The sequence below is a fragment of the Coregonus clupeaformis genome, chromosome 10, assembly GCF_020615455.1.
Source record: "Coregonus clupeaformis isolate EN_2021a chromosome 10, ASM2061545v1, whole genome shotgun sequence".
NCBI lineage: Eukaryota > Metazoa > Chordata > Actinopteri > Salmoniformes > Salmonidae > Coregonus > Coregonus clupeaformis.
Window position 1 is genome coordinate 17,643,171 of NC_059201.1, and position 25,792 is coordinate 17,668,962.

Below are 25,792 nucleotides of genomic sequence, written 5' to 3' on the forward strand. Positions count from 1 at the left end.
ACCTAGGAGGCTCATGGTTCTCACCCACTTCCATAGACTTACACAGTAATTATGACAACTTCCGGAGGTTGTCCTCCAACCTATCAGAGCTCTTGCAGCATGAACTGACTGTCACGGATCCCCCCGGTACTGCTGCTCATTCCGTTCACCAGCTCCGGAGGTCTACGTCACCGGCCTTCTAGATGTCACTGACCTGGTTCATTACCACCAACCCCGGACTGTCTTGTCTCATTACGCACACCTGGTTCCCATTCCCCCTGATTAGTACAGTTGAAGTCGGAAGTTTACATACACTTAGGTTGGAGTCATTAAAACTCATTTTTCAACCACTACAGACATTTCTTGTTAACAAACTATAGTTTTGCCAAGTCGGTTAGGACATCTACTTTGTGCATGACACAAGTAATAATTTTTCCAACAATTGTTTACAGACAGATTATTTCACTTATAAATCACTGTATCAAAATTCCAGTGGGTAAGAAGTTTACATACACTAAGTTGACTGTGCCTTTAAACAGCTTAGAAAATTCCAGAAAATGATGTCATGGCTTTAGAAGCTTCTGATAGGCTAATTGACATAATTTGAGTCAATTGGAGGTGTACCTGTGGATGTATTTCAAGGCCTACCTTCAAACTCAGTGCCTCTTTGCTTGACATCATGGGAAAATCAAAAGAAATCAGCCAAGACCTCAGGAAAAAAATGGTAGACCTCCACAAGTCTGGTTCATCCTTGGGAGCAATTTCCAAACGCCTGAAGGTACCACGTTCATCTGTACAAACAATAGTACGCAAGTATAAACACCATGGGACCACGCAGCCATCATACCGCTCAGGAAGGAGACGCGTTCGGTCTCCTAGAGATTAACGTACTTTGGTGCGAAAAGTGCAAATCAATCTCAGAACAACAGCAAAGGACCTTGTGAAGATGCTGGGAGAAACAGGTACAAAAGTATCTATATTCACAGTAAAACGAGTCCTGTATTAACATAACCTGAAAGGCCGCTCAGCAAGGAAGAAGCCACTGCTCCAAAACCGGCATAAAAAAAGCCAGACTACGGTTTGCAACTGCACATGGGGACAAAGATCGTACTTTTTGGAGAAATGTCCTCTGGTCTGATGAAACAAAAATAGAACTGTTTGGCCATAATGACCATCGTTATGTTTGGAGGAAAAAGGGGAAGGCTTGCAAGCCGAAGAACACCATCCCAACCGTGAAGCATGGGGGTGGCAGCATCATGCTGTGGGGGTGCTTTGCTCCATTCCTCCTGACAGAGCTGGTGTAACGGAGTCAGGTTTGTAGGCCTCCTTGCTCGCACACGCTTTTTCAGTTCTGCCCACACATTTTCTATAGGATTGAGATGTGGGCTTTGTGATGGCCACTCCAATACCTTGACTTTGTTGTCCTTAAGCCATTTTGCCACAACGTTGGAAGTATGCTTGGGGTCATTGTCCATTTGGAAGACCCATTTGCGACCAAGCTTTAACTTCCTGACTGATGTCTTGAGATGTTACTTCAATATATCCACATCATTTTCCTTCCTCATGATGCCATCTATTTTGTGAAGTGCACCAGTCCCTCCTCCAGCAAAGCACCCCCACAGCATGATGCTGCCACCCCTGTGCTTCACGGTTGGGATGGTGTTCTTCGGCTTGCAAGCATTCCCCTTTTTCCTCCAAATATAACGATGGTCATTATGGCCAAACAGTTCTATTTTTGTTTCATCAGACCAGAAGACATTTCTCCAAAAAGTACGATCTTTGTGTGCAGTTGCAGTTGCAACCGTAGAGCGGCCTTTCAGGGTATGTCAATATAGGACTTGTTTTACTGTGGATATAGATACTTTTGTACCTGTTTCCTCCAGCATCTTCACAAGGTCCTCTGCTGTTGTTCTGGGATTGATTTGCACTTTTCGCACCAAAGTACGTTAATCTCTAGGAGACAGAACGCGTCTCCTTCCTGAGCGGTATGACGGCTACGTGGTCCCATGGTGTTTATACTTGCGTACTACTGTTTGTACAGATGAACGTGGTACGTTTGGAAATTGCTCCCAAGGATGAACCAGACTTGTGGAGGTCTACAATTTTTTTCCTGAGGTCTTGGCTGATTTCTTTTGATTTTCCCATGATGTCAAGCAAAGAGGCACTGAGTTTGAAGGTAGGCCTTGAAATACATCCACAGGTACACCTCCAATTGACTCAAATGATGTCAATTAGCCTATCAGAAGCTTCTAAAGCCATGACATCATTTTCTGGAATTTTCCAAGCTGTTTAAAGGCACAGTCAACTTAGTGTATGTAAACCTCTGACCCACTGGAATTGTGATACAGTGAATTATAAGTGAAATAATCTGTCCAACAATTGTTGGAAAAATTATTACTTGTGTCATGCACAAAGTAGATGTCCTAACCGACTTGGCAAAACTATAGTTAACAAGAAATTTGTGGAGTGGTTGAAAAACGAGTTTTAATGACACCAACCTAAGTGTATGTAAACTTCCGACTTCAACTGTATGTGCCCTCTGTTCCCCATTGTCCTGGTCAATTACTGTCCAATGTCCGTTGGTCCTGTGAGTACATTGTATTACAGTTTACATGCCGCGTAATTGTTATTACGGGTCTCGTCCCGTGTATTATTTAGAGGTTTACACCTCGCTCTTTTGTTTGGGTTACTGCCCTGTGTTATATATTTACGTGTTTGTTTTGGGCTTCACCCACGTCGTTTTTCCATGACGTACCTTATGTTGGGTTGAGTAATAAAACACCCTATTACGTATTCCTGCGCCTGTCTATCAGTATACAACGTGACAATGACGTTGTCTACCCAATCAAAGGATCAGATAATTAATATAGTACTGAAAGCATAAGCTACAGCTAGCTAGCACTGCAGTGCATAAAATGTGGTGAGTAGTTGACTCAAAGAGAGAGAAATACAATAGTTTAACAGTTTTGAACAAATTAATTTCTTAAAAAATGAAGGAGAAGGAAGAGAGAGAGCGAGAGAGATATATATATATATTTTTTACTTTCAGTTTCACTTACTTAGCTAGCAAATGCAGCTAACTAGCTAGTTTAGCCTACTCAAACACCCGGCTCAAACAGAGAGATACTATGTTAGCTAGCTGGCTATCACTATCCAACACTTTTAATTTTACTAATTTATTGCCACCAGGGCCCGTCGATGTAACTGCTAAACTGCTTTTTGAACTGCTTACTGACTGTACACTGTAACGTTACTGCATGATTGTAGTGGGTTTACTAATGCGTTAGTTCTATTAGCTATGTTGATTTTAACGTTACTTTAGCTAATATGGTGACAACGATGTAGGCTGTGTGTAGCGGTTATGATATGGTTTGGCTTGGAAAGGTTCTCTCGCCTGGTCACATACAGCTGATGTGTTGTGCATTGAAGTCCACAAGCTAAGGGAAAAGGTGAGAGGAGGAGAGTGCATAGAAGCGAGAAGGAATACAACATGGCTGCTATGAAAGTGAACTGTGTTTACGTGTGATCGGGGTGTATTCATTCCACCGATTCTGTTGTAAAATGTTTCTTAAACAGAAGCAAACGGAACGAAACAGGGATTAACATACCTGGATTTGTCCAATAGAAACTCTTGTTCGCAACTGTTGGATTTAGGATTACACCCTAGATCAGCTAGATGCAGGCAAGAGTGTGCAAGGCGGTATTGAATGTGTCACTGTCTGTCCATGTGTCCCTGTCTGTCACCTTACATTTTTCTCTCGACCTGTGTACACCTACGTTGTAAACTTTCATTCATCGGCTAGGTTGTAGCAACCTCATGATGGGTAAAGGGAAAATATGAGTATCACGTAGTAGCCTAAACCTATCGCTGTTACATTGAACTGGGTGAATGGAATATTAATTGACAGTCATCCAATATGCTGGAATAGAAATAAGGCCATGTTCTTGAGAAGAAAAAAAATCATCCTCCCTCATCTTAAACAGCATCAACCGCCACTGGTCAACAGAATATACACTTTTAAAAGTGAGATTTTCACTGGACAGTTACTTTAATGAGTTGAATGTCAGTATATGCAGTACCAGTGGGGAGCAAGCAGGGGTGCTGTCCACAGATGTAGACAGGCGTTTTTTCTTGTGGACAGACAGGGGCTTCCTCTTCTTCCTCCTGCTCCCTTGCTTGGTGCTGCTCTCCAGGTTAGTGTGACCGCCAGGGGGACGGCCAATGCGCTTGGTCTTCTTCTTACCGTAGTAATGAGCTACAGAGCACATAGACACCAAAAATAATAACAGGAGTGTTATTCATATGATTGTATAGCTAAATATTGATAAGTACATTGTAAATACAATCTGTCTGTGTGTACGTGCATTCGCATGTGTATGTGTAAGGTAGCACGTACTGTATTTAGTCTTGGTGAGCAGGAAACAGTTCTCCGAGCAGTGTTCCAGCACCATGTGAGGTGCGATCAGGTTGGGGCAGCACTCCAGCCTCACACATGTCCTCCTGCAGAACTCAGCCACCTGGTCAGCCGTACGGGAAATCCCCACAGTGGCCCGGTAACTCTTCCCTTTGTACCTACACACCACAACACCGTCCAGAGCAGAATAGGTACAGTGAGGGAAAAAAGTATTTGACCCCCTGCTGATTTTGTACGTTTGCCCAGTGACAAATAAATGATCAGTCTATAATTTTAATGGTAGGTTAATTTGAACAGTGAGAGACAGAATAACAACAACAAAAAAACAGAAAAACGCATGTCAAAAATGTTATAAATTGATTTGCATTTTAATTAGGGAAATAAGTATTTGACCCCCTCTCAATCAGAAAGATTTCTGGCTCCCAGGTGTCTTTTATACAGGTAACGAGCTGAGATTAGGAGCACACTCTTAAAGGGAGTGCTCCTAATCTCAGCTTGTTACCTGTATAAAAGACACCTGTCCACAGAAGCAATCAATCAATCAGATTCCAAACTCTCCACCATGGCCAAGACCAAAGAGCTCTCCAAGGATGTCAGGGACAAGATTGTAGACCTACACAAGGCTGGAATGGGCTACAAGACCATCGCCAAGCAGCTTGGTGAGAAGGTGACAACAGTTGGTGTGATTATTCGCAAATGGAAGAAACACAAAATAACTGTCAATCTCCCTCGGCCTGGGGCTCCATGCAAGATCTCACCTCGTGGAGTTGCAATGATCATGAGAACGGTGAGGAATCAGCCCAGAACTACACGGGAGGATCTTGTCAATGATCTCAAGGCAGCTGGGACCATAGTCACCAAGAAAACAATTGGTAACACACTACGCCCGCAAGGTCCCCCTGCTCAAGAAAGCACATATACAGGGCCGTCTGAAGTTTGCCAATGAACATCTGAATGATTCAGAGGAGAACTGGGTGAAAGTGTTGTGGTCAGATGAGACCAAAATCGAGCTATTTGGCATCAACTCAACTCACCGTGTTTGGAGGAGGAGGAATGCTGCCTATGACCCCAAGAACACCATCCCCACCGTCAAACATGGAGGTGGAAACATTATGCTTTGGGGGGTGTTTTTCTGCTAAGGGGACAGGACAACTTCACTGCATCAAAGGGACGATTGATCGGGTCATGTACTGTCAAATCTTGGGTGAGAACCTCCTTCCCTCAGCCAGGGCATTGAAAATGGGTCGTGGATGGGTATTCCGGCATGACAATGACCCAAAACACACGGCCAAGGCAACAAAGGAGTGGCTCAAGAAGAAGCACAAGGTAAGGTCCGGGAGTGGCCTAGCCTGTCTCCAGACCTTAATCCCATAGAAAATCTGTGGAGGGGAGCTGAAGGTTGCAAGTTGCCAAACATCAGCCCCTGAAACCTTAATGACTTGGAGAAGATCTGCAAAGAGGAGTGGAACAAAATCCCTCCTGACATGTGTGTCAAACCTGGTGGCCAACTACAAGAAACGCGTCTGACCTCTGTGATTGCCAACAAGAGTTTTGCCACCAGTACTAAGTCATGTTTTGCAGAGGGGTCAAATACTTATTTCCCCTCATTAAAATGCAAATCAATTTATAACATTTTTGACATGCGTTTTTCTGGATCACTCGACTACTACCATGTACAGTAGTGTTATGGTGCATACATAGTGACCAAGAACAGAGTAACTCTACCGCGTACAGAAACTGTATGGATTAGTGTGTGTACTGTTTCTCATTTTATCACAATACTGTACCATAAATAGTATAATCTAAACAGTCATGATATCACTATCATTTCACTGTTGTTATGGTGTATACTGTGGTCTGTCCACTGACTTGGCCTGAAGCATCGCTCCCTGGCTCTGCATATAGCTAATGATCCCTATAAACAGTGTGAGTGTATATCATCATGTAACGTTAGCGTTATTCTAGTGTTATAGTGTGGTGGGTAGACTGACTTGGCCTTGAGAGTCTCTCCCTGGCCGTGCCCCCTCAGCTCTGGGTCCTGCTGCAGCTCCCTCAGCACCCGGCTGGGCTTGTAGGCTGAGCTGATCAGTAGAGTCAACACCTGGACCACAGGACAGGAGAGGATACAGGGGGGTTAGAAGTACACACTGTAGGATACAAGGTAGGGTACAGCACAGAAGATGATGCATCTGTATGGGGATAATAGTGAGTTGCCATCTACAGTAGTGCGTGTGTTAATAATAATGAATAATTAATTACATTTGTAAAGCGCTTTTCATTATATAGAATAATCTCAAAGTGCATAAAATAAAAAATAAAAACCAAATAAATAAATATTGACACCTAGACAGGGAAACTGACACAAAGAACACAGCTGACACTACAAGAGACAAGGACACCAAGGAGCACAGCTATCAACTGAAAGCCTTCCTAAAGAGAAAAGTCTAGGCCCCTTTTAAAGGAGCCCAGAGTCGTGCTGGCTTATAGAGGCTGGGGGGGCGAGGCGAGCGGTTAACTGATTCCCCAAGGAGCGGAACTGCGTGTAGGAGCAGGCTATTGCTTGACCAGAGGGTGTGGGTGGGGTTATGGAGGGAGAGCAGTTCTTTACATTTACATTTTAGTCATTTAGCAGACGCTCTTATCCAGAGCGACTTACAGTTAGTGAGTGCATTCATTATGTTTTTTTATATATTTTTTTCATACTGGCCCCCGTGTGGGAATCGAACCCACAACCCGCTGATAAAAGCGCATGCTCTACCAACTGAGCTACATCCCTGCCGGCCATTCCCTCCCCCTACCCTGACGACGCTGGGCCAATTGTGCGCCGTCGCATGGGTCTCCCGGTCGCGGCCGGCTACGACAGAGCCTGGATTCGAACCAGGATCTCTAGTGGCACAGCTAGCACTGCGATGCAGCGCCTTAGACCACTGCGCCACTCGGGAGACATGGAGGGGCATCTTTGAGATAAGGAGAGCATTGCCATGAATACACTGGAAAGTCAGCAGGAGGGTTTTGAATTCAATCCGGAATGAGACGGGGAGCCAGTGCAGAGATGTCAGTATAGGGGTGATGTGATGGTGTTTCCGCACTCTCATCAGGATCCTGGCAGCACTGTTCTGAATGTATTGGCGCTTCTGGAGACTCCTGCCAGGGATCCTGATGAAGAGTGCGTTGCAGCAGTCCAGCCCTGAGGAGATAAAGGCATGGATGAGCTTCTCTGCATCAGACTGTGTGAGGGTGGGACGGAGTTTGGCATTGTTCCTGAGGTGATAGAATTACGCTTTACACAGTTGTTTGATGTGGCTGTCAAAGGTCATGGAGGAATTAAGCTTTACACCCAGATTGGAAACTGAGGGGGAGAGAGGGATGTTCTGTCCTGCAATGGTGAGGGCTGGACCTGGTGGGGGGGTGCCAACAAGTAGGGCCTCGGTTTTGCTGCAGTTCAGTTGAAGGACGTTTTGCTTCATCCATTTCCTCAAGGCAGGTGTTCAGATGGGCACATGCATCAGAGGGACTTGGGGCAGTTTTTACATACAGCTGGGTGTCATCAGCATAGCAGTGGAATGGGATTCCATGCCGGCTAACGACACGATCGAGGGGGAGCATGTACAGAATGAACAGGATGCGTCCAAGAACAGATCCTTGTGGTACACCGCAGGGGCCTGGACCCACCTAGCGACACATACTCAGTCCTGTCTGAGAGGTCGGAGTGGAACCAGCTCAGAGCTGGTCCAGACAGTCCGATGGTGTCCAGGAGATGTTCCAGGAGGATGGGGTGGGCGACAGTCAAACCCTGCGCTCAAGTCCAGGGGGATCAGGGGACAGGATGAGCCTGCATCAGCAGGTTGTGGGTGACCCTGAGTAAGGCCGTTTCAGTGCTGTGGGCCGGCCAGAAACCTGACTGGAACTTCTCAAATACTGTAGGTTGTTCAGATTGAGATGGTCCTGGAGCTGTACAGCAAGCACTTTTTCCAAAACCTTGGAGAGGAAGGGGAGATTGGATATTGGCCTGATGGCCTTGATATTTTTAGATAGAGGAGCTGGTAGATGTGTGCTGCTCTCTCTCTCACCTCTTTCAGCACCAGGACACAGTTGCCGGGGCCGATGCTCTGGGGCAGCTCAGCGATGCGGCCCTTGTTCAGGTAGGGGCCAGAGAAACAGAGGTGGTTGAAGAAGATCTTTGGGCAGCTGTACTTCCCGTTACCCTGAGCTGCTGACACAGACACGCACATCATACGCATTATTTTTTCACAAATTATTTTTCACAAGGAATTACACTCACCGCTCTCTGATTGGCTCAGATCCTGCTGCCTCGCTGCATCAGGGGGCGTGGCTTTAAGTTGAGATCTGCCATCGGATCAAACCCAAATACACATACAGTTAGAAATAAAAGTCACAAAGTTGGTTAAGACTAGAGGAAGTACGTTTTTAAAAATTTTATACCCACTCTCGCTCTCTGTAATATGCAAGGTCTGCAAAAACTCACTGCTTCTCTGGTTGCAACACGGCCACACGGCTCTTCTTCTGAGCTGCAACAGAAGAGGTCAAAAGTCAAAATCTACACCTGCCAGTAACCGTCAGATAAAACACTGACATAGACCAATCGCCAAAATGGACAGGAGGGTCTTGTTTGGAGCCTGACCTGTAGGTTGAGAGGGATGTTGGAGTCGGTAGCCGTTACTCTCACACCAGCTGACTGGAAAGATGTCCAGAGAGTCCACATGCGTGATGACATCAGGCAGAGTCTGCTTCAAACCTGGGGAGAACACACAGAGCAGAGGGAGGAGGTTATGAGTGGCTGAACACATTAACACTATGTAAATAGAACAACACTGAGTATTCAGGTAGCTGAAATTAACACCCAAAATGGACTTGGTCATAGTGATAATATTCACAAGATCAACATCCTTCTCATCCTTCCCTAAAAACCCTTACATCTCTACAACCCAGCACTTATTCTCCTTCCTCCAGCTGTTCTGTTCTCACCTTCTAGACCCAGCCAGATGTGCTGACCTCTGACCCTGGTTACAGTTGCCACGTGGACGTACTCAGGAGAGACGGGATTCACCGCCTCCAGCCTCATGGACTCAACAAAGTCATGATCACTCTGCTCCTGGAGGAAAAACACTTGTCTGAGTGGTGTGTGTGTGTGTGTGTGTGTGTGTGTGTGTGTGTGTGTGTGTGTTTGTGTGTCTCACCACAGGGAAACAGCTCTCTGGCGCTCCCTCTGCTCCACACTGTTTCAGGTAATCCGCCCAGTCAAAGTCCTGACCCTGGTAACCTACACACCCACATACCCAGGAACACAGTCAAATCGGAGATCCATTTCACTGGTGACTGCAGTACAGTGCCTGAGATGAGTGTATTCCAGAGGTGGGACGAAATCACTATTATTCAAGTCACAAGCAAGTCACAAGGTCCGAGTCTCAAGTCGAGTCCCAAGTGGAACCGGTCGATTCTCGAGTCAAGTTCAAGTCGTGCATTCTAAGAGCAAGTCGAGTCAAGTTTTTTCAAGTCAAGTTAAAAATAAAACTTTATACATTTTCTTTAGGCTAGCAGACAGCCCTTTTCATTTTTGTCTACAGCATATTTTGATTATGAAATAGTTAATTTAACAACAAATACCAAACGCAAGCTTCATGAGTAAATGATCCATTTCATGCAATTTTGACATACCAAAAGACCAGTAGGCCTATGTTAGTCATTGTTGATTGATGCCCCATTACATTTTAGTCATTTAGCAGACGCTCTTATCCAGAGCGATTTACAGTTAGTGAGTGCATACATTATTTTTTTATTGTAATTTTATTTTTCATACTGGCCCCCCCGTGGGAAATACTGGTGAGCTTGCAAAGTAAACCTTGATTATTCTTGATCACCAAACAATTGTTAGAGCTGCATATTTATTTATGGCAATCCTCTCTCCCTACAATTTGCCGTTTGTGCTGCAGCCGATCCTATAGCTGTACAGAAAATCAGCCATCTGTTCACTAGCTTAGTGGTTCTCAAACGTTTTGACCCGCGACCCCCAAAAAGGAGTGTTTCAAAGCTTGCGACCCCCAGTGCATGCACATGCACGTGCACACAATTGCTGTGAAGATGTTGCCTTTCATTACAGATATAAATGGTGCTGCATTTTAAAAACACAAGATACACCTGCACTTTGAGTCCAGGCAAGCAGGATCATACGGCCTACCTGTATGCAGCGGAGGTTGCAGGATCGGATGGAAAGCATGACTTTTTCTTCCTCACAAATATCGGAATTAATTCGCCAGAATATGTTACATCTTCATCCCATGAGTATTGATGTTAGAACTATCTCTAGCCAGTAGGCCTACCCACCACTGAGGTATATAATTAACCCACCCAAACTAGGCCTATCTGAAATATCCAGGTAGCCTATTGTTCTGTCAAAGATATGTCGGTAGCAGATTGCTAAACTGTATTTTATATATATTTTTTTTTAAGTGCCAGGCAAAACCTTAGAAAATGAAACAAGTGCTTTCTGGTCATTAATCTGGATATGTACGCCCGCCTTTGTGCGCCAATGCTGATGACTGGTCATTGGTCAACAGTCAAGATGCACAACTTTTTGGTTCTGAAGCACAGATTAGATGTTTTTGAAAGAAGAATTGCGTGCAACGCTGTAGGCCTATGTTAGTGGCCAGATTGAATAAGCAAAGGCATAAATATAAAATACAAATGGTAGGCTATACAGTGCCTTCAGAAAGTATTCACACCCCTTGACTTTTCCCACATTTTGTTGTGTTCCAGCCTGAATTTAAAATGGATTAAATTGAGATTTTGTGTCACTGGCCTACACACAATACCCCATAATGTCAAAGTTGAATTATGTATTTTCAAATTTGTATAAATTAATTAAAAATGAAACGCTGAAATGTCTTGAGCCAATAAGTATTCAACCCCTTTGTTATGGCAAGCCTACATAAGTTCAGGAGTAAAAGTGTGCTTAACAAGTCACATAATAAGCTGCATGGACTCACTCTGTATGCAATAATAGTGTTTAACATGATTTTTGAATGACACATACAATTATCTGTAAGGTCCTTCAGTCGAGCAGTAAATTTCAAACACATATTCAACCACAAAGACCAGGAAGGTTTTCCAATGCCTCGCAATGAAGGGCACCGATTGCTAGATGGGTAAAAGTTTTTAAAAAAAGCAGACATTGAATATCCGGAGACTGTGCCAAAAAATTTGTGACAAAACGTTACAAAACCCTGGCCAGATAATTTCAAGTCATCAGTCTCAAGTCAATGTCGAGTCCCGAGTCTTGACGCTCCAAGTCAAGTCTGAAGTTATTTTATTTTATCATTCAATCTGTGACTCGAGTCAGACTCAAGTCCAAGTCATGTGACTTGAGTCCACACCTCTGGTGTATTCTGCCTTACCTGGAGGGGGACTGAGGGGTACCCCATTTTTAAGGCTCCAATGGACAGGGAAGATTCCGGTGCTTCCATGGTGACAGAGGAAGGATGAGTCAGGCCCCGCCCCCTCACTGTCTCCCTGCAGGCTGTCCATCTGCACCAGGAAGTACTTGTCGCTCAACACCTGGGGGACACAATGATGACATCACTGTTATAGCCCCATACAACTAGGGGCAACCTACCACACACTATATGTAATTGATAAACACTGAAGAAGATGGATGCTGTGTGTGGGTGCAGTGGGGATGTTACCGTGGTGACCAGGGGCCTCATTTATAACCGTTGTGTAAATGTAACACTAAATATCTGTGTGTGCCATTTCTGAAAAGACTGCGCATGCACCAAAATATTTAGATTTATAAACTTGGCGCATGCCATACATACCCATGTTTCCCGTTATAAATTAGACCTGTCGTGAACGAGCATTATAACTCCACCTGAAAACTGCCCATCATTCACCTTCTATGGTGACAATAACGCCCTTATTTGCTGTATACTTTGGAAGTTTTGGAATTAGGCCAAGACAGTATCTAAGGAAATAGCAATGCATGGCAAACTTAGGGGGGTGGCAGAATGTTTTATTTTGCAGTGACTTTTGCTGTATCTGACCATGTCTGAAAGACCAAACCAATTACACATTGTTGTGGACCTGTAAACAGATCGTTTGAATTCAATAATGTTTTGCATTTACTTTTTCCCAAACCTAAATATGCTGCACTGCCCGCAAATTCTGAAACATTGTCTACTCTGAAGAAAATGAAAACTACAGTAGGCATACTACTTACAGTGGTAGCCTACACACTTCAATGCAAAAGTGTTTAACGTCTGTTAAACTCTACTGTATGTTAGAAACTTCTCCCGCTTTCGGATGCAAAAACTTGAAATTATAATATATAATAGGCGCAATGAGAGATGCGCATGGTCATTTGTTGTTTGGCTACTTCGGAAATATGAACTCGTCATGGCCAGAAAAGGTGAGGAATTTATTCTGCAATGGTTACGATATATGCATTCTGTTTATAAATGAAATATCAAATCAAATTATTGTCTACTTGAGAAATTGTACATTACAGTATTCAGACGTAGTAGCCTACAAACGTCAATGGAAAAGGTGAACCGTCTATTCTACATTAAACTGTGCTTCGGAACAGATCGCATAGAGTAAAATACTTAAAATAGCTTATCTATTTACTACTGTGAAGTGGGTCCAATTAAAAGAGAGATGGGACGAATGGTAGCCTATCCTAACTTGTTGTAGGCCTACAGGCTATTTCGCAAATATGAAACCATCACAGTCAGAAAAGGTGAGGAATTTATTCTATAATGATCATGGAAATTAAATAAATAATAGGAAATACAGTTGAAGTCGGAAGTTTACATACACCTTAGCCAAATACATTTAAACTCAGTTTTTCACAATTCCTGACATTTAATCCTAGTAAAGATTCCCTGTCTTAGGTCAGTTAGGATCCCCACTTTATTTTAAGAACGTGAAATGTCAGAATAATAGTAGAGAGAATGATTTATTTCAGCTTTTATTCATTTCATCGCATTCCCAGTGGGTCAGAAGTTTACATACACTCAATTAGTATTTGGTAGCATTGCCTTTAAATTGTTTAACTTGGGTCAAACGTTTTGGGTAGCCTTCCACAAGCTTCCCACAATAAGTTGGGTGAATTTTGGCCCATTCCTCCTGACAGAGCTGGTGTAACTGAGTCAGGTTTGTAGGCCTCCTTGCTCGCACACGCTTTTTCAGTTCTGCCCACAAATGTTCTATAGGATTGAGGTCAGGGCTTTGTGATGGCCACTCCAATACCTTGACTTCGTTGTCCTTAAGCCATTTTGCCACAACTTTGGAAGTATGCTTGGGGTCATTGTCCATTTGGAAGACCCATTTGCGACCAAGCTTTAACTTCCTGACTGATGTCTTGAGATGTTGCTTCAATATATCCACATAATTTTCCTTCCTCATAATGCCATCTATTTTGTGAAGTGCACCAGTCCCTCCTACAGCAAAGCACCCCCACAGCATGATGCTGCCACCCCCGTGCTTCACGGTTGGGATGGTGTTCTTCGGCTTGCAAGCTCCCCCTTTTTCCCCCAAACATAACGATGGTCATTATGGCCAAACAGTTCTATTTTTGTTTCATCAGACCAGAGGACATTTCTCCAAAAAGTACGATCTTTGTCCCCATGTGCAGTTGCAAACCGTAGTCTGGCTTTTTTATGGCGGTTTTGGAGCAGTGGCTTCTTCCTTACTCAGCGGCCTTTCAGGTTATGTCGATATAGGATTCGTTTTACTGTGGATATAGATACTTTTGTACCTGTTTCTCCCAGCATCTTCACAAGGTCCTTTGCTGTTGTTCTGGGATTTATTTGCACTTTTCGCACCAAAGTACGTTCATCTCAAGGAGACAGAACGCGTCTCCTTCCTGAGCGGTATGACGGCTGCGTGGTCCCATGGTGTTTATACTTGAAGACTATTGTTTGTACAGATGAACGTGGTACCTTCAGCCGTTTGGAAATTGCTCCCAAGGATGAACCAGACATGTGGAGGTCTACAATTTTTCTTTCTGAGGTCTTGGCTGATTTCTTTTGATTTTCCCATGATGTCAAGCAAAGAGGCACTGAGTTTGAAGGTAGGCCTTGAAATACATCCACAGGTACACCTCCAATTGACTCAAATGATGTCAATTAGCCTATCAGAAGCTTCTAAAGCCATGACATCATTTTCTGGAATTTTCCAAGCTGTTTAAAGGCACAGTCAACTTAGTGTATGTAAACTTCTGACCCACTGGAATTGTGATACAGTGCATTATAAGTGAAATACTCTGTATGTATACAATTGTTGGAAAAATTACTTGTTTCATGCACAAAATAGATGTCCTAACCGACTTGCCAAAACTATAGTTTGTTAACAAGAAATGTGTGGAGTGGTTGAAAAACTAGTTTTAATGACTCCAACCTAAGTGTATGTAAACTTCAGATAACTGTAGATGCCTACTGTGGGGAAAAAAAGTATTTAGTCAGCCACTAATTGTGCAAGTTCTCCCACTTAAAAAGATGAGAGAGGCCTGTAATTTTCATCATAGGTACACGTCAACTATGACAGACAAAATGAGGGAAAAAAATCCAGAAAATCACATTGTAGGATTTTTAATGAATTTATTTGCAAATTATGGTGGAAAATAAGTATTTGGTCAATAACAAAAGTTTCTCAATACTTTGTTATATACCCTTTGTTGGCAATGACACAGGTCAAACATTTTCTGTAAGTCTTCACAAGGTTTTCACACACTGTTGCTGGTATTTTGGCCCATTCCTCCATGCAGATCTCCTCTAGAGCAGTGATGTTTTGGGGCTGTCGCTGGGCAACACAGACTTTCAACTCCCTCCAAAGATTTTCTATGGGGTTGAGATCTGGAGACTGGCTAGGCCACTCCAGGACCTTGAAATGCTTCTTACGAAGCCACTCCTTCGTTGCCCGGGCGGTGTGTTTGGGATCATTGTCATGCTGAAAGACCCAGCCACGTTTCATCTTCAATGCCCTTGCTGATGGAAGGAGGTTTTCACTCAAAATCTCACGATACATGGCCCCATTCATTCTTTCCTTTACACAGATCAGTCGTCCTGGTGCCTTTGCAGAAAAACAGCCCCAAAGCATGATGTTTCCACCCCCATGCTTCACAGTAGGTATGGTGTTCTTTGGATGCAACTCAGCATTCTTTGTCCTCCAAACACGACGAGTTTAGTTTTTACCAAAAAGTTATATTTTGGTTTCATCTGACCATATGACATTCTCCCAATCCTCTTCTGGATCATCCAAATGCACTCTAGCAAACTTCAGAAGGGCCTGGACATGTACTGGCTTAAGCAGGGGGACACGTCTGGCACTGCAGGATTTGAGTCCCTGGCGGCGTAGTGTGTTACTGATGGTAGGCTTTGTTACATTGGTCCCAGCTCTCTGCAGGTCATTCACTAGGTCCCCCCGTGTGGTTCTGGGATTTTTGCTCACCGTTCTTGTGATCATTTTGACCCCACGGGGTGAGATCTTGCGTGGAGCCCCAGATCGAGGGAGATTATCAGTGGTCTTGTATGTCTTCCATTTCCTAATAATTGCTCCCACAGTTGATTTTTTCAAACCAAGCTGCTTACCTATTGCAGATTCAGTCTTCCCAGCCTGGTGCAGGTCTACAATTTTGTTTCTGGTGTCCTTTGACAGCTCTTTGGTCTTGGCCATAGTGGAGTTTGGAGTGTGACTGTTTGAGGTTGTGGACAGGTGTCTTTTATACTGATAACAAGTTCAAACAGGTGCCATTAATACAGGTAACGAGTGGAGGACAGAGGAGCCTCTTAAATAAGAAGTTACAGGTCTGTGAGAGCCAGAACTCTTGCTTGTTTGTAGGTGACCAAATACTTATTTTCCACCAGAATTTGCAAATAAATTCATTAAAAATCCTACAATGTGATTTTCTGGATTTTTTTCCCTCAATTTGTCTGTCATAGTTGACGTGTACCTATGATGAAAATTACAGGCCTCTCTCATCTTTTTAAGTGGGAGAACTTGCACAATTGGTGGCTGACTAAATACTTTTTTCCCCCACTGTATTTCTAATTATTTTAGAATGCAAAGATAAAATAAATAGATTTTTGCTCTTCTCGCTAACAGCAAATGATTGTATCTTGTTATTATATTTAGCTACCTGTTTTTTTGTTATAAATAAGAATGTCATCATATATTCCTGCACAAGGCTACTACTAGGCTACTTTTGCCTTCTTGCAATGCAATACTTCAACCACTAGAAACTGTGTGTACGCATGGTCTGAAGTCTGTGGGAGGATAAGCACATTTTTATAAATTCCAACTTTTGTGTGAAAACTGGCACACGCATGTTTTGGCCAATATTTTGCTCGTACGCAATGTTTTTAAATGAGGCCTCAGGGTTGGGGTCAATTCCCTTTTAATTAGAAATTCCAATTCAATTATTTAATTCACTCATGAAGTGGAGAATTTACGTTTAATTCAATTTGAATTTCAACAATCAAAGTTATGGAACTGGAATTGAATTGGAATTAGACTGTTTGAACTTGAATTGTAAAAACGTTTAATCTTTGGAATTGAATTGGGATTAAATATTAGTAAATTTTCCAGTTAATGGAATGAATGCACTTAGTATAAAAAAGTGACTTTTTCCAGTATAGCTTTCTGAACAGTGACACGATCAGCCTGAAAGACTGAGGGAATTTAATTGGAATTTGTGGAATTGTTGGGGATAATATTGAATTGGGAATTGAATTCTGGAATTGACCTAAAATTGGTATTGAGAGGAATTGGATTATCTCTGAATTCAAAGACTGACCTGGAATTTGAATTATATTGAATTTACAGGGAGAGTGAATTGAATAAGAATTGAATTTGTCAAATTAACGCTAACCCTGGTGGTGACATGAGGGCGTTACCTTGGTGACAGTAGCTGGGCTGATGTTGAAGGGGGCAGCGGGGTTCACTGCCTCCAACTTCATCCCCTCAGAGAAGCAGTGAGGAGAGAGGACTGGCCGGTCCTACAAACACACAGAAGATATGTCAGAGGGAGAGGGAGACAGAAAGAGGGCAGAGAGAGAAAGAGAGAGAGTGAGAGAGCGAGATGTAAAGTATACCTTAAAAAAGTCTCGATTGAAAGCTTCTTCTTTAGGCTGTCTAATGTTCTTTCTCACCTCCTCCCACTCTGATTCGCTGCGCAAACCACAAAGCACTGAAACACAGCAGTGACATTATCACTAAGTAACTGTCATTAATACTTAAAACACAAACAAAAGCATCCAAACAAACACAAACATACTACAACAGTGGTCAGCATTCAACCAGCCCAACATTAATACACCTTATTCAACAAGGTCTTAATGATTCATTGATTGAGGTGTATTTGTGTTTACTCTGTAGCTTTTCAGGACCAGGGTTGGTCAACAGCACAAGGTGCAGAGGCAGTTCTGTTCCTTACCAGCAGGTGGAGTGAGAGAGTAGCTGTTCTCCTCAGCCCAGCCAGGTGGTTGCAGGAGGGGGTCCAGGTAGAATACCCAGCGCCTGGCCTGTGACTGGGTGAGCCCCTCTGTCCCAGCGTAGCGCAGACACAGACGGCCCCCTATGTTGTCCTCCACCTGAGCCCCCCAGGCCACCCCTGGGTCCACAGTGTCCTGCAGCTCCACACACCACCCCGGGGGAAACAGGTCTGCTGGGTCTCCCCCTGTCTGAGCCTGGACACAGACAAGAGAATGTTAGAAAATGTTAACATTTATCGATACAAAAAAACCAAGCTTTTCTGACATGAGTAGTAATGTTGAATAGGTCCTACAGTGGGGAAAAAAAGTATATAGTCAGCCACCAATTGTGCAAGTTCTCCCACTTAAAAAGATGAGAGAGAGGCCTGTACTTTTCATCATAGGTACACGTCAACTATGACAGACAAATTGAGGAAAGAAATTCCAGAAAATCACATTGTAGGATTTTTTATGAATTTATTTGCAAATTATGGTGGAAAATAAGTATTTGGTCACCTACAAACAAGCAAGATTTCTGGCTCTCACAGACCTGTAACTTCTTCTTTAAGAGGCTTCTCTGTTCTCCACTCGTTACCTGTATTAATGGCACCTGTTTGAACTAGTTATCAGTATAAAAAGACACCTGTCCACAACCTCAAACAGTCACACTCCAAACTCCACTATGGCCAAGACCAAAGAGCTGTCAAAGGACACCAGAAACAAAATTGTAGACCTGCACCAGGCTGGGAAGACTGAATCTGCAATAGGTAAGCAGCTTGGTTTGAAAAAATCAACTGTGGGAGCAATTATTAGGAAATGGAAGACATACAAGACCACTGATAATCTCCCTCGATCTGGGGCTCCACGCAAGATCTCACCCCGTGGGGTCAAAATGATCACAAGAACGGTGAGCAAAAATCCCAGAACCACACGGGGGGACCTAGTGACTGACCTGCAGAGAGCTGGGACCAAAGTAACAAAGCCTACCATCAGTAACACACTACGCCGCCAGGGACTCAAATCCTGCAGTGCCAGACGTGTCCCCCTGCTTAAGCCAGTACATGTCCAGGCCCGTCTGAAGTTTGCTAGAGTGCATTTGGATGATCCAGAAGAGGATTGGGAGAATGTCATATGGTCAGATGAAACCAAAATATAACTTTTTGGTAAAAACTAAACTCAGTCGTGTTTGGAGGACAAAGAATGCTGAGTTGCATCCAAAGAACACCATACCTACTGTGAAGCATGGGGGTGGAAACATCATGCTTTGGGGCTGTTTTTCTGCAAAGGGACCAGGATGACTGATCCGTGTAAAGGAAATAATGAATGGGGCCATGTATCGTGAGATTTTGAGTGAAAACCTCCTTCCATCAGCAAGGGCATTGAAGATGAAACGTGGCTGGGTCTTTCAGCATGACAATGATCCCAAACACACCGCCCGGGCAACGAAGGAGTGCCTTCGTAAGAAGCATTTCAAGGTCCTGGAGTGGCTTAGCCAGTCTCCAGATCTCAACCCCATAGAAAATCTTTGGAGGGAGTTGAAAGTCTGTGTTGCCCAGCGACAGCCCCAAAACATCACTGCTCTAGAGGAGATCTGCATGGAGGAATGGGCCAAAATACCAGCAACAGTGTGTGAAAACCTTGTGAAGACTTACAGAAAACGTTTGACCTGTGTCATTGCCAACAAAGGGTATATAACAAAGTATTGAGAAACTTTTGTTATTGACCAAATACATATTTTCCACCATAATTTGCAAATAAATTCATTAAAAATCCTACAATGTGATTTTCTGGATTTTTTTCCCCCTCATTTTGTCTGTCATAGTTGACATGTACCTATGATGAAAATTACAGGCCTCTCTCATCTTTTTAAGTGGGAGAACTTGCACAATTGGTGACTGACTAAATACTTTTTTCCCCCACTGTAGCTATAGTTATGGTCCTGGTGTCCCCACTCCTCCCTCCCCCAGACTCACCCCCTTCAGTAGGTGTGCTGGTGCGCTCCCTCCCTGAGCCAGAGCCTCCTCTAGGACAGCTTCCCAGTCACCATGTTTCTTACGGACACCTGGACTCACATCACATTCATATATTGTGTACATCTTTATGCTGTTAATTCCTGTATATATGAAAAGCTTTAACAGCGTATTCCAATACATTTATTTGAGCACAGGGCCCAAACGGTCTACAGCAACACAAGCGTATATTGCCCTTAACCCCTTTGTCACCCCCTCCTCACCACAGGGCGGTCTCATTGGTCGCCCCTGCTGCCTACCCCACCCCAGAGGGTGGAGGTCAGAGGTCATGACGTCACACCAGAAGTCTGCTCGTCGGTCGTCATGGTAACCCTTGTAGCGCAGCAGCAGCAGTTGGCCACAGGTGGTGATGATAGTGGCCACCCAGTAGGGTTGGTCAGGCTCCGAACGCACACACACCTCCAGCCTCATCCCTGGAGTCAGCCCTGTCTGCAGGCTATGGTCCACCTGAGAGGGAGGGAAGGGGAAACACAACCATAATTAATGTGTGAGTGGATATACAATAAATAGGGCCCTGGCCAGGAAAAACTCTGGGCCCTAAATAATCAAATCAAATTTGATTTGCCACATACAACAGGTGTAGACATTACCGTGAAATGCTTACTTACAGCCCTTTAACCAACAATGAATTTATTTTTAAATAAAAAAGTAAAATAAAAAAATATAAGTACCATATCTGCAAATGGGCCCTGATGCAGTGAAATAAGACATACATGTTTGAAGGCGTGATGTGGAACCGCCAATACTCCATTCTCCTCCAGATATTCATCCCAGTTGAAGTCAGACTCCAGTTCAGAGCCCCCTGCTGAAAGACACACAAACGAATTTATAAAGACAGAAAAATACACCTGAATACACCACTGCCATTGAACCATTGTGAGACTCACCAGATTCCTGTGCCTCGGGGTTCATGATGCCCCCACTGTGTTCCCAACACCACCCAGAAGACTGTATTAGCAGTAGCTAAAACCACTTTGATGCAACTGAAAAAGATACAAAGTCAAGCTGTTAAATAAACACGTCTGTGTTTAGGGCCTGGTACTCAGTGGCTACTACACACTATACAGTTCCACTTCCAAGACTACAAAAAGGTTAGCAATCATGTAGATTTAGGTAGGTTGAGAGGAGAGTTGCATTTGGAAAGCTGTCCCTTTTGAATGTGGGACCTTCAGGCACGGCCGGCCCACTCATTAGGCAACGGTGGCATTTTCTGAGCTAAACTGTACATCACTCAGGCCAAGCTTCCTGCCATCCAGGACCTCTATAGCACGCAGTGTCAGAGGAAGGCCCTAAAAATGGTCAAAGACTCCAGCCACCCTAGTCATAGACTGTTCTCTCTGCTACTGCACGGCAAGCAGTACAGGAGCGCCAAGTCTAGGTCCAAAAGGCTTCTTAACAGCTTCTACCCCCAAGCCATAAGACTCCTGAACATCTAATCAAATGGCTACCTGGACTATTTTTATTGTTCCCCCCACCCCTTCTTTTACGCTGCTGCTACTCTCTGTTTATTATCTATGCATAGTCACTTTAACTCTACCTACATGTACATATTACCTCAATTACCTCGACTAACCTGTGCCCGGCACATTGACTCTGTACCGGTACCCGCTGTATATGGCCTTGCTACTATTATTTTACTGCTGCTCTTTAATTAATTTGTAGTTTTTAACTTCTCTATTTTTTTACTTAACACTTATTTTTCTTAAAACGGCATTGTTGGTTAAGGGCTTGTAAGTAAGCATTTCACTGTAAGGTCTACACAGGTTGTATTCGGCGCATGTGACAAATACAATTTGATTTTAACAACAAAACATAAAACCTCACATTTTGCCCCCCCAAAAATGACAATTTCTCTCAACTAGTGGCATATGGGCTTTTTAGGTGAGCGCTGATGCCGTCCTATGATAAGCAGTGCCCACTTTGTCCATTCCCCGTGCGCCCCTGTAGTGTGCTGTTGGAGAGATGCATCGCTGCGACGTTCCACAAAAAAATCATATTTTCTGTAGCTTACAGGCTGGAGATAGAATGTATGACAATGTATTGAGACGGACACTTTTTCCATCATGCAGGTTTTTCCGATCAAATAGCCTAACCTAAATGTCGCCCAATCAAATATTAAAATGCGCTGTCACGTTAACAAACATATCCTAAAAACAGACAGGTCAAAGTAAAATGGACAATATGGAATTGCCACTGTTGTCCAGGAGTTTCACCCCATTGACATGTTCAGTGGTTTGAAGTTTGTATCCGTACACGATAACTCCAAAAAAATTGGGTAGCTGATATTCAGAGTTTAAATAGCCAAAATGATTAGTCACAGGAATCATGACTAATAAAGCCAATGCAATGGCCTGTTTTACAAATGGCGGGCCTACCACATGGATGGGCATCCATAAAATTCCATTGCTGGCAGACATGGTAGGCTACACACCAGTAAACACGAGCCAACGTCTTTTGGAAGTATTTTTTTTGTGGTGGTTTATAAAAACAGTAGGCTTACCACGACGTCGCCTTTTGGACGTCTTTTTTTTGGTGCAGTCTGGACCGGCCTTGATTTCCACATCCACAGACATTGGTTTTTGGTCCGTTCCAGAACAAATCTGAACCAATCATAGACGTCTATGTTTGCTTCAGATTTGGTGTGGTCCAGACCGGCCTTGATTTCAACATCCACAGACATGGATTTTTATCCGGTCAGGATTTCAACGTCCGAAAAATACATATTTTAAAAGTCTGGAAAATACATATTCTCCACGTCCGGAAAACAAGTATTTTAAACTTTCATTCATAACCGAAAATGAACCTGACTTCAACATCCGGAATATACGTATTTTTCAACGTCTGATGCTTTTTCAACGTCCTGGAAAATACGTATTTTCCCCCATAATTCAGAACCTAAATAGGCCCTTTTCACGATGACGTCATCTAACTTCCGCCTTTCCGCGTAGCAGGTTAACTTCACTTCCGTTCGCCCGTAACCTGAGACTTCTCAACGAAAATACAACTGTTGACCACTAACTAGCAAGCTAGCTACTTGAAGAAATTCCAAAAGGTACGTTTAAGTTAAATTAGTAAAGTTAAGAGTAATAATGTTTACGTATATGCAATGGTTTGTAACTTGCTAACGTTATTGTTAATTCATAATTGTTCACTGCCTTAGTTACTTAAAAGTGGGCTAACGTTAGCTAACAACAACTTAGTACCAGATACCGATAACGTTAAAAGGTAGCGTTACATTGCTGCCTGGCTGTAATGTAACAAGTTTACTTAGCTAGCTATCTAACCCTTTGTTAGGCAGTTAGTTTATTCATGAATGTATAGTAACTCACCTATTCAAATACTGTTGTGCATGATAGCTAGATAAATATTGATTCCTGGTCAAAGCTGAATGTTAATTTAGCTGTTTCTTTTCTCTCGGTGTCTGTATCGCAACAGTATCCCATCCAACACCGAAGCATGGCACAATCTTCGAGAAGATGCTATTGCAGTGTACCATTTTGTTCAAACAACAAACAGAAATTCCCGTATCTGAGTTTTCACGATTTCCCTGTTGATGGAGAAATACGTGCCCGTTGGGTGAGGGCGATCAGGAGAGATGAGGGACCAAGTTTTAAGATTCTTCGTGGGAGCACCTTTGTTTGCAGTCAGCACTTTCCCCCTGAGGATAGATACACATCGGCCAGTGGACGGATCCGTATTAAACAGGGATCAGTGCCGTCTAGATTCCACTGGAATGATTGGGGTAAGGATAGGTAGACAGCGTTAAACGTAATACTACTGTAATCCAATAATATATTACTTGTACAAAATGTTTAATAATTTAATCCTGATGCAATATAGCTGCTACATTTTGTCATTTTAGGGACTGAAAAGTGATTACCAAAATGTATCATGACAAGCATATGGTTAATTTCACACATATAGGAGGCGGCTCACAAGCTCGGGAGTCAGTTTACCAGCGAGCAAGAAAGCGTCTTGGTGTTGCTGTCCTGGATGATTCTGATCATGAGATGCCTGACAGCACAGAGGGTGCTTTGCCTGCAGTGACAAACGATCACGACTATGCCTGCCGTCCTTCTCCTGGTTAGTATTACAAATAAGAGTAACCATGTATCTGTTTGGCAAAAAAAGTAAAAGTATATGGCAGTTAAGTAAAAATACTATTTTATACTACGATTTGGAGTAACTGGTCTCTCTGTGAAAAGACTTGGCGTTTTAAACCTCATCCATCTTAGAAGCTTCTTCAGTTTTATTTATTGAAAATGGGATGGGATAGATGAGTAATAACTAACCTACCAACATGTATGCTTTTTTCTTCCCCTTAAGGTAAACTGGACAGTGCTACTCAAAGAATTCGAGAGTTGGAGCTGCAAGTGTTGTCCCTAGAAATTGAGATCCAGCACCTGACAGTTAAGAAGCAGCATCCACTCCTTTTTAATTTTTGTGTCACAGATGAGGACTATCGCTACTACACACGATTCAGCTCAAAGGAGGTCTTCACCGTGTTTTGGGATTCTGTTTATCCCTCTGCTTCACGGCTTGTATACTGGTCTAAGGCACAGCAAACGGCACATGTGACACCTAGCCCTCACCGAAAACTTCCACTTATTGATGAACTATTTATGTTTCTGTGTCGTGTTGCAGCTGGGCTTCAGGAGAAAACCTTGTCTACCATCTTTGAGGTCAGCCTGTCCACAGTTAGCCGCATCATTTTAACATGGACTAGCTACCTTTACCAGGTTCTTGGCTCACTGCCGGTGTGGATGACAAGAGAGCAGGTGCAGGCCACAATGCCTGATAAGTTCAAGCTCTACTGCCCTCAGGTGAGAGTTATAGTAGACTGCACCGAGATCCGCTGTGAAACACCATCCTCCCTCTCACTACAGTCAGAAACCTTTTCGAGCTACAAAAATCACACCACCTTTAAAGGGCTGATTGGTGTAGCTCCATGTGGTGTTATCACATTTGTATCAAAGCTCTACACAGGCTCCATCTCCGACATGGAAATAACACGGAAATGTCAGATCTTGCATTTACTTCAGCCCGGAGATGAATTAATGGCGGACAAGGGTTTCCTGATCGAGAGGATGTTGTCAGAAGTGGGGGCAACACTCGTCATCCCTCCACTGAAAAAAATCTCCTCAGCTCAGCAGGGAGGACACTCTTAAGACCCAGGCCATCGCCCGGCTGAGGATTTTAGTCGAGAGGGCCATACGGAGGGTGAAGGAGTACCATATCTGGGATGGGCTTGTTCCTCTTTCCACAGTGGGTTCAGTGAATCAGCTGTGGGCCATCTGCTGCCTCATGTCGAACTATCAGGGACCTCTTGACATTAAAGGAGACAAACCAGTCTGATGTTTTTGTCAACTGGAAGTTGTATATTTCCTGAGTAAGCTAGATGGGCTGTAAATAGAAGTACTTTTATATTACTGTATTGTATGTACAAAAAAATGTAAATATGAATTAACTTTGTTGGTAATTTAATTGATCTAATGTTATACTGTATGTTTTTGTTAAGGGTAATAACTTTTTCATAGCTATTAATGAACCTAATGTGATATATTGTAAAAATATCCAACTATTAACCATGTTATGTGCTTATGTGTCATGGCACTGATGGAACTATTAAATATATGTTTGCAAGCAACTGCTTCCAATCCTTTTTGATTTTGGTAAGAGCATTTACAACATCGCAATCCTTTTCAAAATTTGTATTTCAATACATAGATATACAGTATATAACACAATGAAGTTCATTTGCAGTTAAAGAAAAACATGTCGACATTTACATCACAATCCTTTTCAAAATGTGTGTTTCAGTACATAGGAGATATACAGTATATGACAAGTTAATTTGCAGTTAAAGAAAAAAATGTCAAAGGTT

The 25,792-nt window shown here is 43.2% G+C and overlaps 1 protein-coding gene across 2 annotated transcripts in view; it reads right to left on the minus strand.

Moving 5' to 3' along the window:
• Nucleotides 1-25,792, minus strand: part of LOC121575239 (scm-like with four MBT domains protein 1) — a 31,754-nt gene that overhangs the window by 2,111 nt on the left and 3,851 nt on the right. For both annotated transcript variants that reach the window (XM_041888209.2, XM_041888208.2), the window contains exons 2-18: nt 20,796-20,891; nt 20,622-20,713; nt 20,112-20,355; nt 19,852-19,940; nt 17,842-18,094; nt 17,501-17,595; nt 17,303-17,404; nt 11,807-11,966; nt 9,593-9,675; nt 9,381-9,507; nt 9,037-9,150; nt 8,881-8,923; nt 8,677-8,741; nt 8,465-8,604; nt 6,386-6,495; nt 4,377-4,552; nt 4,060-4,235 (exon numbers count right to left, since the gene is read on the minus strand). In XM_041888209.2, coding sequence (XP_041744143.1) covers nt 4,060-4,235; nt 4,377-4,552; nt 6,386-6,495; nt 8,465-8,604; nt 8,677-8,741; nt 8,881-8,923; nt 9,037-9,150; nt 9,381-9,507; nt 9,593-9,675; nt 11,807-11,966; nt 17,303-17,404; nt 17,501-17,595; nt 17,842-18,094; nt 19,852-19,940; nt 20,112-20,355; nt 20,622-20,713; nt 20,796-20,820 — 2,094 coding nt within the window. In that variant the 5' untranslated portion in view covers nt 20,821-20,891. The remainder of the gene's footprint in view (nt 1-4,059; nt 4,236-4,376; nt 4,553-6,385; nt 6,496-8,464; nt 8,605-8,676; nt 8,742-8,880; nt 8,924-9,036; nt 9,151-9,380; nt 9,508-9,592; nt 9,676-11,806; nt 11,967-17,302; nt 17,405-17,500; nt 17,596-17,841; nt 18,095-19,851; nt 19,941-20,111; nt 20,356-20,621; nt 20,714-20,795; nt 20,892-25,792) is intronic.